At 49.3% G+C, this 12,828-nt stretch overlaps 6 protein-coding genes across 6 annotated transcripts; 3 read left to right on the top strand and 3 right to left on the bottom strand.

Moving 5' to 3' along the window:
- The first annotated feature begins 168 nt into the window (after positions 1-168).
- BO87DRAFT_338401 (putative kinesin family protein (KlpA)) lies at positions 169-3,462 on the top strand. Its single transcript, XM_025620589.1, has 6 exons — positions 169-376; positions 431-572; positions 627-959; positions 1,320-1,451; positions 1,506-3,070; positions 3,124-3,462. The coding sequence occupies exons 1-6, from the start codon at positions 359-361 to the stop codon at positions 3,298-3,300; spliced, it is 2,367 nt and encodes a 788-aa protein (XP_025478151.1). The 5' UTR covers positions 169-358; the 3' UTR covers positions 3,301-3,462.
- Positions 3,463-4,247: 785 nt separating this feature from the next.
- Positions 4,248-5,664, top strand: BO87DRAFT_408133 (phosphatase PAP2 family protein; the record flags this gene model as incomplete). The annotated part of the gene is made up of 2 exons (XM_025626127.1): positions 4,248-4,623; positions 4,692-5,664. The coding sequence occupies exons 1-2, from the start codon at positions 4,514-4,516 to the stop codon at positions 5,662-5,664; spliced, it is 1,083 nt and encodes a 360-aa protein (XP_025478152.1). The 5' UTR covers positions 4,248-4,513.
- A 1,005-nt stretch (positions 5,665-6,669) lies between these two features.
- Positions 6,670-7,674, bottom strand: BO87DRAFT_440243 (DUF3431 domain-containing protein; the record flags this gene model as incomplete). Its single annotated transcript, XM_025627957.1, has 3 exons — positions 6,670-6,718; positions 6,767-7,372; positions 7,427-7,674. 3 exons carry the CDS (start codon positions 7,672-7,674, stop codon positions 6,670-6,672), a joined length of 903 nt encoding a protein of 300 aa, XP_025478153.1.
- A 498-nt stretch (positions 7,675-8,172) lies between these two features.
- On the bottom strand, positions 8,173-9,658 carry BO87DRAFT_362705 (uncharacterized protein; the record flags this gene model as incomplete). Its single annotated transcript, XM_025621648.1, has 2 exons — positions 8,173-8,552; positions 8,631-9,658. The coding sequence occupies 2 exons, from the start codon at positions 9,653-9,655 to the stop codon at positions 8,330-8,332; spliced, it is 1,248 nt and encodes a 415-aa protein (XP_025478154.1). The 3' UTR covers positions 8,173-8,329.
- Positions 9,659-10,017: 359 nt separating this feature from the next.
- On the top strand, positions 10,018-11,160 carry BO87DRAFT_312574 (uncharacterized protein; the record flags this gene model as incomplete). Its single annotated transcript, XM_025619583.1, has 3 exons — positions 10,018-10,523; positions 10,597-10,870; positions 10,936-11,160. The coding sequence occupies 3 exons, from the start codon at positions 10,018-10,020 to the stop codon at positions 11,158-11,160; spliced, it is 1,005 nt and encodes a 334-aa protein (XP_025478155.1).
- A 744-nt stretch (positions 11,161-11,904) lies between these two features.
- Positions 11,905-12,630, bottom strand: BO87DRAFT_460559 (bZIP transcription factor; the record flags this gene model as incomplete). Its single annotated transcript, XM_025629019.1, has 1 exon — positions 11,905-12,630. The coding sequence occupies one exon, from the start codon at positions 12,628-12,630 to the stop codon at positions 11,905-11,907; it is 726 nt and encodes a 241-aa protein (XP_025478156.1).
- Between the last annotated feature and the right edge of the window lie 198 nt (positions 12,631-12,828).

Below are 12,828 nucleotides of genomic sequence, written 5' to 3' on the forward strand. Positions count from 1 at the left end.
TATTTATGACCGACATTACCTCTAGCCCGATGGGGCAATGGCGCACCCCGCCGGGCCCGGCTGAGTCAGCCAAGTTTGTTTACCGCCCGCCGTCACTCCAGAAACGCCCACCAAAGCTGGCCGGCAATCGAACCGTCGTGATAAACTAACTCACCTGCGCTGCCTCGACCTGCACCGAACGACCCGCTGACGTCCCGACCTGCGATGCAGTCCTGCCCCTAACAGGTAGCAGCCTGATTTGGATCTGATTGTCTTTGCTTTTTTGATCTAATAACACGCGCTTTTCTTGCTATTGTACTTCCCTTGACGCAAAAATTCTCGAGTTGTCAGGGGTCGAGTTGGCCCGCCTGTGGAAGCTATGGAGAACGACCATATGGTGAATTCCTTCAATCGCACTTGACGGGTGATGAGTGCTGATACAAAGTTGCAGATACAGTCCAGATCGTCCGCCCGTTCACGAATCCCCACTGGTCTAAGAGAGATGAATCCGGCCTCGACAAATGCCCGCTCCGGTCTTTTGCAACCCGGTACCATTGCGGGCGCCGTAACCAGCAAGACTACGAGCCTGTCGCGTATGTGTCAGGAGCTGTGGAAGCGGAGCAGCGAACAGAAGCTGACAGTCACAGAACCATCTCGTCCCAGAAGTACTACGCAAGCACCCGAGGTTGGCAGAGCCGGAGCCGGAGCAGCATCGTCGCGCGTCAACAGCACCACTAGAGTCCACACCCGCGCTAATTCGCACTCATCATCCACCTTGACCAGATCAGCTACCACATCCGCACGATCGAAAGGAACCATTTCCGGGGTTCCCCCCGCTCGACCACACACCAGCATGTCTCGCTCACACTCCGTTGCCAGCTCCCGAAGACCGAACGGCCACGGCATCCCTCGCCCCGCGACGTCGTTGGATACTCATGATGAGGAGGACTCCGCCGCTACTGTACTTGGTAAACGAAAGGGTAGGCCCACCCCGTGCTTTGTTCGTTCTGCTGCATATTTTTGCGCCCCATGCGATACGTCAAGCAATCGTGCTTTGCGGAAGTGGCCCAATACCAGTCCTGAGACTTTATTGTGCACTTCCCTGGAAGAGTTGGACCTGAAGCCCTCCCCCATTGACAAATCGGATTTTGCCCCTTTGCCTTCACATGGTGCGCCAGCTGGATCATTATCTTCGACGAACACGGCCGCGACTACCCCAGTCAAAGCTGCGCCGAATAAGATTCTGTCTCCTAAAAAGCACTCTGCTAGGAAGAAACCACCCCCTTTGCCGCAATTTCTTACCAAAGATTCAACGATTGAGACATTTAACTCTTCTACAGGTGCCGAGTGGGATCAAGAAAGCCGCGAAAAGACAATGGAGGATCTCATGAACACTTTTGTGACCAAAATGAGCCAAGCTGGACAGGAGAGTACCGGCATGAAGGAAGCCCTCGAGCTGTATAAATCTAGAGGTAAGCAACCTGTCGACAAGCACGCTGGACATCATTGAGCTGAGGATTTTACAGTCAGCGAGCTGGAGGCTTCTCGAAAGGAAATCACCGACATGAATCTGACCCTTCGCGTTGAGATGGAATCACTCAAGGTCCGACTAGGAGCATCGGAGGATGCCCTGAAGGATGCTCAGAGAGAGCATGAGATGGAAATCGACGAAATTGGCTCTCGTCAGCGCAGAGAACTGGAGTCCGCGCGGTTCGATGCTAAAAGGGAGTTGGAATCATTGGCCTCGCAACATCAAGAGGAGATCCGTGAACTAAAGCGACGATTCGATCATGAAATGGAAGACGAAAGAGCTGCTCGGCTTCGGGAAATCAGTCAGATGACCTCACAGACAGCCATTGACACGCAAAAGACAAATATGGAGCTTGAGAGGAAAGAGCGAGAAATCGCGACGCTTCATAATGACATGCAAGCTCTGCGGGCGGAACTTGAACGTGAGCGCAAGAGCAACCGGGATCTTCGCCAGAACCTGGACACAGCCAGTAGCAATAGCGTGACAATGGAGTCGTCTGTCCGCGCACTCAAGGCAAGAATTGAATTTCTCGAATCTGGACGAGAGGAGCAATCCCAGGCCTTTGAGCGCTTGAACCAGCAGATGATGGATGCGCTGGCCGAGACCAACGCTACGAAAGACAAGCTGCGGAAGGAAGAGACCCTGAGAAGGAAACTTCACAATCAGGTGCAAGAACTCAAAGGTAATATTCGCGTGTTTTGTCGAGTTCGTCCATCGCTGCCTTCCGATCCTCCCACTGGCTCGGCTCAGATTCAGTATCCCGACGAGACAGAGGACAGCAAAGAGATTGCCGTGCTGGGTCCAGAAGAGAAAAGCAGCCTCGGTACAATCACAAGAAAGAACAGCAACTTTTCGTTCGATCGTGTTTTCGGACCGTCAACGCAGAATGCCGAGGTTTTCGATGAGATCAGTCAACTTGTCCAAAGCGCCCTGGACGGATACAACGTGTGCATTTTCTGTTACGGTCAGACTGGTAGTGGAAAGACTTACACGATGTCTTCGCTCGACGGTATGATTCCTCGTGCAGTGCACCAGATCTATGAGACAGCTACTGGCCTGGAAGAGAAGGGCTGGCGGTACACTATGGAGGGCAACTTCGTTGAGGTGTACAACGAGAATCTGAACGACCTTCTTGGTAATCCTGAAGAATTGGACAAGAAGAAGCTGGATATCCGCCACGACATGCAGAGAGGGAAGACGATCATCACGGATGTCACTACTGTCCGGTTGGAGTCTCCTGAGATGGTCGAGACAATCCTAAAGCGGGCCGCCTCCAACCGCTCTGTTGCCGCTACCAAGGCCAACGAGCGATCCTCCCGGTCTCACTCGGTCTTCATTCTCAAGTTGATCGGTGAGAATGACATTACTGGTGAACGCAGCGAAGGAACACTCAACTTGGTTGACTTGGCCGGTAGTGAACGTCTGAGCCACAGTGGTGCGACTGGTGAACGCTTGAAAGAGACGCAAAACATTAACCGCAGCTTGAGCTGTCTGGGAGATGTTATCGCTGCCCTTGGACAGGGCAAAGAGGGCGGACACATTCCCTACAGGAACAGCAAGGTTCGTATATTTGACTCAATCACTCAGTAGCGAAATAACTGACTTGTATGCAGCTTACGTATCTCCTCCAATTTTCATTGGGAGGTAACTCCAAGACCCTCATGTTTGTCATGGTCAGCCCGCTGCAGGCACATCTGGCGGAGACATTGACCAGTCTCAAGTTTGCGACCAAGGTACATAACACGCATATTGGGACGGCCAAACGGCAAGCGCGCGTTCGTGATTCTTAACCTATGATACCTTTTGATTTTCTGTTCTGGGTGGCCTTTATGATCCAGGCCTTGGCAGAGGTGTTTGGGAGTTGCTTTTCCTCTCTTGGGAGTGAGATATCAGCCTGTTTTGTTTATACCTGTGGATATTATTGGCTTAAATGTTATGCCAATTCTTTTGTTAGCAGTTTAGTCCGGTTCGAATAAACATGAATCGACTGCGTACATACATACCTTGTGTTCTCTTTTTGGTCACCTTTTAGGTTATTAGCGCAACCCCATCTCGCGCCTCGCAGCCGCAGGCAGACTACTAGCAAGCCTCTACGACCTTCTCCCCTACGGGTATTCCGAATGACTTCGAGATACATTTATCGACGCTCTCGTTCTCAGCGTAGATTTTCTGACTAATTTCTTTTGGAACTGTTGTGCTTATCATCGTGCATGATATCGGCAGGTTGAAGATGGTGGTGGCTTTAGGGTTTTTGTGCTGTCGTTGATGCTGGTTGGATGTGGAAGGACATCACTGTAAGGAGATTGGACCGAGGGACGAGGGGCGTTATAAATTGCAGATGAGGGGGTCCAGGAGTCGAAGCTAGAGATTGTGTATGATTGTGAGCAAGCATTCTGCCATGTAAGACAGACCGGAGGAGGCTGCGAGGGTTGTGCTGGAGATTATGGAGCTGGCTGAGATAAACATCTCCAAATTTCCATGGGTAATGACTACCATTTGGTTACAACAAGATGGATCTCCAATATATTACTCCTGCTTTTCTGTAAGATTCTCATATCCATATCACTCTGAACGATAGACTGCGTGTAACAGAAAGTTCCGCTAAGATTCGCTCCCGGAGCTTATTTCTACAAACTCTCCTACAATGTTGTGTTACATAGCCCCCAGCCACGTTAGGCAGAAGCTTTAAGATGTACACTTTGACAATGCTTAGCTCAATGCTTGCACGGTTTAAAACGACAATCATGCCTCTTATGGTCGGGACTAGGCTGTACCACTCGGCTATTTATGGCATTCGCCAGGGCATCCAGACTTTGGATCGTAAAAACGGGTCCAACAATCCCGTGCTAATTTAAGGGACTGACAATGGATAGGCTTCTTTGACATCTGCGGCCGGGCATGACCCACTGTTATAAGTGAAGGTTCCCACTGCATACACAGCCGTAATAGAATCACTGGGAATCACATTCTACCGTATCCCCATACTCTTCCATCCTCACCACCATGGCATCAACACCACAAGCCGATGCAGACTTCGACATGCTATCCACTCAACCCAGACGAACTTCAAAGAGTGTGATAACCTCATACGTGCTGGATTGGGCATTCATCATGTTCGATAACCCTACCACAATCCCCTCAATCAACAAAAACACAATACTAAAGCATCTCACAACACCAGTATCTTCGTAATCACAGGCGGAATCCTCTACAAAATCACCGGCTCCGAACATGTCTTCTCCCTCGACGACGCAAACATCTCCTACCCCCTCAAATCAGACACAGTCTCCATCACAACCGTCGGAATCGTCTGCTGCGTCGTCCCCGCCGTCCTCATCGCAGCAATCTGCCTCCTCACCCCCCTCCCATGGCCCCGTCGTCTCTGGGAATGGCACGCCGGCTGGCTAGGCCTAGCCCTGAGTCTCGCGGGTGCATTCTTCCTCACCTCCGGTCTGAAAGACGTAGTGGGTAAACCACGACCGGACCTTCTCGCCCGCTGCCAGCCCGATCTAGCCAACCTCACTACCTACGCTGTTGGTGGACTGGGTCTCCAGCGTACAGAGTCACCGGTTATGGTGACATCGGCTATTTGCAAGAACCCCGATGCGACTGTCATCAAAGCTGGGTTTGCTGCTTTTCCATCCGGGCATTCTTCTTTTGCTTGGGCGGGTTTGCTGTATCTGTCTCTGTGGCTGGGCGCTAAGTTCGCTGTGGCTGTTCCTATTCGCTCTATGTCTTTTAGTGCTGAAGGTGGCCATAAGAAGACGGAGTCGTCATTTAGTAGGGCGTCGGCGGTGGCAGCTCCGCCGTTGTATCTACTTGTACTCATTGCAGTTCCTGTTGGTGGTGCGCTCTATATCTGTGCGTCGCGGTATATGGATTACATGCACGCTGGGTGGGATATCTTGGGGGGGAGTTTGATTGGGATTGTGTTTGCTATCTTGGGGTTTATGTGGTATCATGCTCCTGCGGGACAGGGGTATGGTGGATGGGCTTGGGGGCCTAGACAGAGGGTTGGGGCATTTGGGGCGGGTTTTGGAGATGGAGTATGTACTGGAAGTGGGAGTAGGAATATGGAGGGTAGTAGAGATGGGTATCAGGATCTAGAACTCGGTGCTATGCGTGCCTCGCGGGGGGTTATGGGAGGTGCTTAGCCAGTAGCTAGAGTGGTTGATCTAGTTTAGGTATGTATTTCAATCTGGAAATTTATCTTTTGTATGTACATTCCCCTTGTCAATACAACAGTGGACAATGTCGCGGAGCCAGAATCAGAGTTGGAGTCAACCACCACTACCAGAAGACCATGAGTATACATCCTATCGCCTAAATCCACCATATCAATCAGGCCAATGCTTCACAACAAGTCAAAGTACAAGCGAATGCTGACCAACACGGCAATCTGTCTCGAGAGCACCTCAACTCAGGGACGGGCGTAGTTAGTAGACCCACCCGCAGATCTTGCCGAGTAGATAACTCAATTTGGGCCGTGGGTCCGGACCCAGAGAAAATCTATTCAACCTACGGGTTTTCTGTGCAATGGGAGTGTCTGGACATGGCACGTGGGATAGTTCAGGTTCCATACTAGTATACAGGGTACTTTTCTTGAAGGGTGTGATGGGGGATTCCCGAGGTATCTGATTCATCCGGTCAAATTCCAGGGAAAAATCGTGTATAGAGAGGAGAAAGAGATGGGTGGCTATGGTACTAATTCTGGACGCATGATTAGTTCGGGCGTCCGAACTTCCGAATCCTTTGGGAAGTAAAGGGCTGTGTGGCTTGCAGGTGGTGGTGGTGATGCTAGGCAGCTGTGCATGGATAAGATAGCAGGGAGGGATGAGGAAGGTAATTGACGGGAGGTATGTATGTACAGAGTAGGGTATACGAGGATTTTAGGCTGATAGAGGGAGGATCAATTATGCTGGTCGCGTGTGGTGTCAGGGTGATTGCCATCGGTGTTTGGGGCCGTGGTTTAGGGCCTGTCTAGTTGTTATATTTTGATTGTCTGCTTGGTGCTTTGCGCCAAGTAAATAAGCCGTTATAATTGACTGTCGTTACGAATGGGTACAATGAGGGCTAATGAAAAGAATGGATACAGCAGGATAGGCAATCTAATATATTCACATCAGGCTTATTACACAAAATGCTTATCACGTAGTCATTCAACATAGCCCATATACCTGGCAATAACAGACCTGTTCATCTGGGCAACTAAGTCGGGGTCAGCATTACTCTACTGTCAGCAGACACCGAACTTACTAGACAGCTTCTTTGCCAAAGATGATATGCCAAAGATATTCCATAACCCTCCCGCTGTGAGCATCATCCAACGGCGTGTCGATAATCCACTGCCGTATCTTGATATAGTCTTCGCGTGGTCGCTGAAGAACCTGCTCCCGAGATACTGCAAACTGCGCACAGCACGCTGCCGCAACCGTCTTAGGTATTTGAATGGCGCGTTTGTCACTTCCAACCGCAAGATCAGTTCCGTTTAGTGGCGGTGTGCTGGTGTCTTGAAATATTTCCGTGAAGATATCACGTGTTACATGATGGTATATGGCCTCGCACCCTGGGTTCAAGTTACATCGTAGATTGACATAGCCATTCTGCTGGACAAAGTCCAGCTGTAGGGCTCTCATGGACCATACATTATCATGCAAAGGTGCATCGACATGCCAGGCTCGAAGAAAGCCCGAGCGGTGGGAATGGATAAATGCAATGGTGGAAGGGAGCCTCTCATAGTAATCTATAAGGTATGTTAGGTAAGCCATGGATTCATGGCCCTTGTTAAGGGGTGTTGTAAGTTGTCGGCTGTCAGCTGCAACTTCTTGTGATGGGTTGACGATGTAGATAGCTCGTTGCCAGCTTCATATGATTAGTAAACAGTTTGTAGTTGTTGAAGAATGTTAAGCTGCCTACTCCGGTAGTTCATGTTCGATCCATTCTGTCTCCTCATTCTGCAGCTTTGCAGCCACGATCACCTTGTCGCCAGTCTGACCTGGAGAAGATATTCTCACTTGGCCGGTCCGTTCAAGACTGAACCAATCGATTATGTACTCTTGTGCACGATACTGGTTGCATAGGTCATAGATATGGCTCGCCAAGAGTATCAATATAATGAGAAATAATAAACAAATGCACAGTTGAAAGCGCGACGGCCTTCGCATGATGAGTGGGCGGTAAGAAGCAGAGATGGGGAAATCGCAGCAAATTCTCACTCCTCATAGGTAGACTTCCGACGCATTCAACCTTATCTGTAATACATAGCAGGCTTCGGGCTCGGTGTCTTATCTGTGTTGCTGAAACACTTACATACCTACGGATCGCAGCATACCTGAATTGCGATGGGTTTGGAATGCGCGGAAAAGTCACCCCAATGCCGCTGGTTGGACCACACGATTGGATATTTAATTGGTATGCACCCAAGAACTTTGAGGCCATAAGATCTTCTTAGTACATTCTATTGTGAGTCGTCGAATTCAAATTTTACTATTGGCGTCCAGTAGGCAAGTTGCTGCGTCAGCCGAGACTTACCCATTCACCCAAGTGTAAGAGGTACTCAATTTGACCCACGTGTATTGCACCATCAACACATTATGGAGGCTTAGCTGTAATAAAACTTGTATGCTTCAAAGCTTGTAAGTCGTCGTGCCGAGTCCTGATATCAGATTATTGTTGACTGAAAGATAGCCTTTAAATACATCGATCTCAGCCCCAATCCCCTGTCTTGTGGTTTTGCCTGTCTTGAACATTCACATTTTAAGCCGGCTACTATCACACACCTTGTTACCGATCTTAGACGAGCCTAGTATCACAACCTCCTTATAGAGCTTTCTCTGCAAGAAGCATCAAGCTAACCACAACCACTGCGAAGTTTTCCATGTGGCGGTTCACAAGAGTATTATACGGGCCGTAAGTCCGCATCTTCATATGGGTATCTGGTGTTGCGAGCCCGATCTGGGGGTTCAAGTATGCCTGGTAGTCGGGAGAGCATGACGCAAATGTCACAAAAATTTCATGTCGATCACCAGAAAGTATAGCAAGACTACTCACCATCATACGGCCGAATTAGTACAGACACAACGATATTTCACCGTTTGAGATCTGGATAACATTGACTTACTGTCCCTTGAGTTCAGGGCGAGGAGAGTCTCCATGCTGAATCCAGCCAACGAGCTCGGCGGCTTCCTGCATCACGATTTCTTCGTATCTTTGCGATCTGACCCTTCGTTTAGCTTCTAAAATGTACAGGATAGCTTGGTTCGTCTTTGATCGTAGCCCGCCGTCTGTGAATGCGGTGTAGGAAGCTTTTCGAAATTGCGGCGAAAAACTGAGACGGTCGAATGTCCAGTCCGACTTAATGTTCGGAATCAGGTGCGAAATCTCTTTCAAGAGCAGAATGAGCGCCGTGTTGACGCTTGTTTCGTCGTCGGCATCGGGTAACTTGTCATCATCTTCAACATATGTCGGGTCGTCATCTTCACTAGAAACAACATCGGGATCCTCGAAAATGGAGTGAGACATCGAATCTGACTCTGATTCGATTGAAGAGCGACCCCGTTTTAGCGCCTCGGCAACTTTGCGCCCGAGTCTTCGTCCAATCGTCTTTTTACCGGTGCTCAAGTCTTCTTGTTTAGCTCTAGTAGTCGCTCTTCTGGTTCCACGAGGTCTTGACTTCTGGCTTCTCTCAAGAGTCGACACGCCCTTGACCGTCACAAATTGCTCTTGAATGTCACGCGTTGGTTTAAAAGCTCCCGGCCACGCCGCACTAGACGGACTCAGACCGGACACTGTTTGCACACCCTGTAAGAGTGCGAGGTACCGCCGAAACTCGGAGGACTGGTTGACTATATTCCTCGCCCGGTCCCAAGTCTGGTCGAGCCCGAAGTCCTGCATATCTTTGAGCAATCGACTATGACGGAAAATGGGTGTGGAAAACGCGCGAAACATGGCATATTGACGTTGATTGATGTCGGAACCTGAGCCCAGATGCCCAGGCTCTATGTCATGAATAGTCTTCGAACCGAGGCCGTCTTTGGCTAACATGGATTTCAATTGTGCCAAATCTTTCGGGATCTTGAACCCGGTAACACGTAGCTGTCCTTTAGCGACTTTAGGCACCTTAGGCGCCTTTCGTCTCTCTGCCATGTTTTCTGTTGGTCGATCCAAGGCGTACAAGTCAGATTGGGTTGGTTTAGCGCGTTGTTGAGGAAGAACTCTTGCAGCGAAACTTCTCACAAGAAGTAAAATACGGTGGAAACAAAGGATCAGTAACACCGGTAACGAATGAAAACACTATCGGTGGACAAAGTTGGTTTGCATTCACTACTCAGTACCTCAGTTGAGACCATGGTTGTGGGAGCCACTCCGCGTCTTCCCACACAACACACATTCTACCTCATTCGTAAGTCATAGGCAAGAATCATCTCCTTGATTTAAGTTGCGGGCTTTTTCCCCAAGACACCTTTCTGTTTCTCCTAGGCCCAATCAACAATAATTGTGTCCCCAAAATGTCACTTCGGAACTTGTTTGGCACGTTGAGGCGCTCCAGAGAGAAAAGGCAGGACAACGATGAGACCTTCAAAGAAGCGCGGAAGGAGATTCTAAATAACCTTCGAGAAGTGCACCGGTCTGTCAAGCTCTTGCCGTTGACCAGTCTCACCAACGATCAGGCTGCCGAATACAACATCAGGTGCCATGACCTCAGGCTGCGCACCGACGGTCGCTCCTCGGCTACTGCACAGACTTATTTCAAGCCTTGGACCTTGGAAAAGCTCGAGCAGTTTCCCCTTGATCTTGACGACCCGGATACTAAAAAATCCATCCGAACCAATGAGGCGTGCTTCGCAGACCTCGATGAAGAGAGGTCGCGTGAATCGACCGGCGAGCTTGATCCGGAACGTGACGACTCTGGGCTTCTCCTGTCCAGTGTGTTCGTCTGCGAATATACATGGCACGCAAGGAGAACCACAGGGGTCGAACATACGCTCGATGATCTGTCAGGCTGGTTCGGAAGGTCAGTTAACCACTGCGTATATACGTAAATATTCCATGATAGCTATGCATACTGACAAGCACCCATCCGCCAGGTCCTTCAATAATACCATAATCAAGGAACGTTATATGAATATGGCTATGTTCACAGACCCTGGTAGTGATCCTCTGGCCTCACCACCTCTCAGCTTCGAAGATGCTTGGTATCCGAACCAGCCCGAGGGCCAGGAACTTCCTCACATAAACCTGATCGTGACTCATGAGGGAGTGTGCGATAATAACATCCTCCGTTCCGAACTTCTTGTTCTAGTCGGCGTCATGAGGACCCGGCTTGGGAGGGTAGAGCTGCAAGACCACGTTGTGGCTCCGGTGAGTTGATGTCTCCCCGAAATCAGCTTCCTCTTGAACCTTCCCAACTAATAGAGGCATTCTAGGTTCTCTTGACATCATGCACAAACAATCTGAAGGCGAGAATTCTGATCGCTTACTTCGATGGCAAAGAGTTGGTTGTGCTGAAGAGTCCTCTCCACGACTTCTATACTCCGGGCGCGAGAGAGACGAACTTCCGGCTTTTCCTGTTATATATGTGCAGTCAGGCTGTGGGAGACACCAAGGCTCTATTAAGACCGATGGTCAAGGAGGAGCACGCTACTGATTAGTTAGAGGCTGGTATGCTCGTGCACGATACTTTCTCGGTGTGCCTCTGTCTTTCTACTTCTCATAATAGTCTGGCGCAAATGTGGAACTGTCTGCGAATCCATGAGACAATTTGTTCGTGAAGGGACTCAGGATTTCGACAGCTCTATTGTGTTGTTCAACCGCATAAACAGTCTATGTTCGCAACGGAGGATAAATCTGGCGGTCCAAGGTTTCTGTCTCAGTCAAAGAGAATACTAGTAGCTGGGAGGAAGGACTTCCCCGCCTTCTGTCTGAACAATATGACTCTTTCCATGAAATATGGTTGACCTATACCCCCCTACTCTTGCAAATTACATCCTTGGAAAGCTAGATACAACTGAATAACGCGCACCAGCTCATCGGTAGTATGTCACGCAAACAACTCTGTAAATTCCAGGCTTGCGCTCTCAGATTGTACAGAGTAGCCAACGACCCGTGCAATCAAATTTCGTATTCCCATTCTTGTTGTACTTTATTTAGGCATCTTTACCCATTTGGCAGTAATTAAATAGTACTATTTCGACAGATGTAAGATCTCCACCACTCGTCTGACCTGTCAGAGTTTAGGTAGAATCTAGGGACGAGATTGGACATTTTTCAGCCATCTCAAAGTAAATCAGCGATTTCACCATTTAGGCTTTTTCATTCAGAAACATGCTCTTGTTATATCAAAATTCTTGTAATCATTTGCTTGCTATACAAACACCTCATCCTGGCATGCCAAATTAGCCACCCGCTCCAGCTTCCCATTTCATTTCCGTGAAGCCTCCTGTTCTAGGAGGCCTGATTGGCACATTTAGAACTTCATCCGCTTTTAACTCTGTGACATACGATCCTTGAAGCTGCCGCGGCGCAGTAAGAAATAACTTGCACGTGCATACTTCCAAGTGTTCCCTGGCCTTTTTCTGGTGGCGTGTCAATTTGATAAGCCACCGAAGCAACTCGTTTGCCTGCTCAGGCGTCTGCTCCTCAGCGAGGTAATATGACAAGCCGTCGATTATGCAAAAGACAACCGCCGTCGCTGGCAGAAGATCTAGGAAGCATTCAATCCGTTGACAGACGGCTTGCATGTCGTCCCCATCGAATTCGCCCATCTTCGGAAGGGGAACAAGGTTGATATGCTTGAAGGAAGACAGAAGCTGTGACAAAATCTCGTTCGCGATGGTCGGAGAATTTAGCTCATTGCTGGTATCAACATGCTCGCCGCAGAAGAAATGGGCCGCAGCTATCTGGTCCTTGTTATCGGAATCATTGGCCCGCATCATGTCGAGCGTGTATACCAGCCTGGCAGCAGTGAAACTCCATGGCGTTTGGAAATGGTTTCTAGGTGCGTTGACGTCCACTACCAAGATACTGAAGGTTGGCGTAATGTAGTCTTTGGTTCGAGCACGGTTGATTCGTTGCGCTTCGCGGTCGGCCGCTCTCTTCCGTTCCTTGGTAGAAGCTTTCATAGTTTCTGTTTTCTTGTATGTAGCTTAACAGAGTAGGGTTTCCGACTAACAGAATGCGACGACCGATCCTAGTATATCTTCACCTTCGTTGTTAATAGCTAGATTGGAGGTCGTGGAGTGGCGGGCCAAAGTTGTGGGGAAAGGCAATGAGGGCACAGGGCATGTAAAGTTAAAAAGTTCTGCTATAAAGTAAATAGG

The sequence above is a fragment of the Aspergillus neoniger genome (assembly GCF_003184625.1).
Source record: "Aspergillus neoniger CBS 115656 unplaced genomic scaffold BO87scaffold_23, whole genome shotgun sequence".
In the NCBI taxonomy this organism is placed as follows: Eukaryota; Fungi; Ascomycota; class Eurotiomycetes; order Eurotiales; family Aspergillaceae; genus Aspergillus; species Aspergillus neoniger.

Coding starts and splice junctions, on each gene's coding strand:
- BO87DRAFT_338401 (XM_025620589.1), top strand. Junction 573..626: donor CAAGACTACGAGCCTGTCGC/GTATGTGTCAGG, acceptor TGACAGTCACAG/AACCATCTCGTCCCAGAAGT. Junction 3,071..3,123: donor TTCCCTACAGGAACAGCAAG/GTTCGTATATTT, acceptor ACTTGTATGCAG/CTTACGTATCTCCTCCAATT.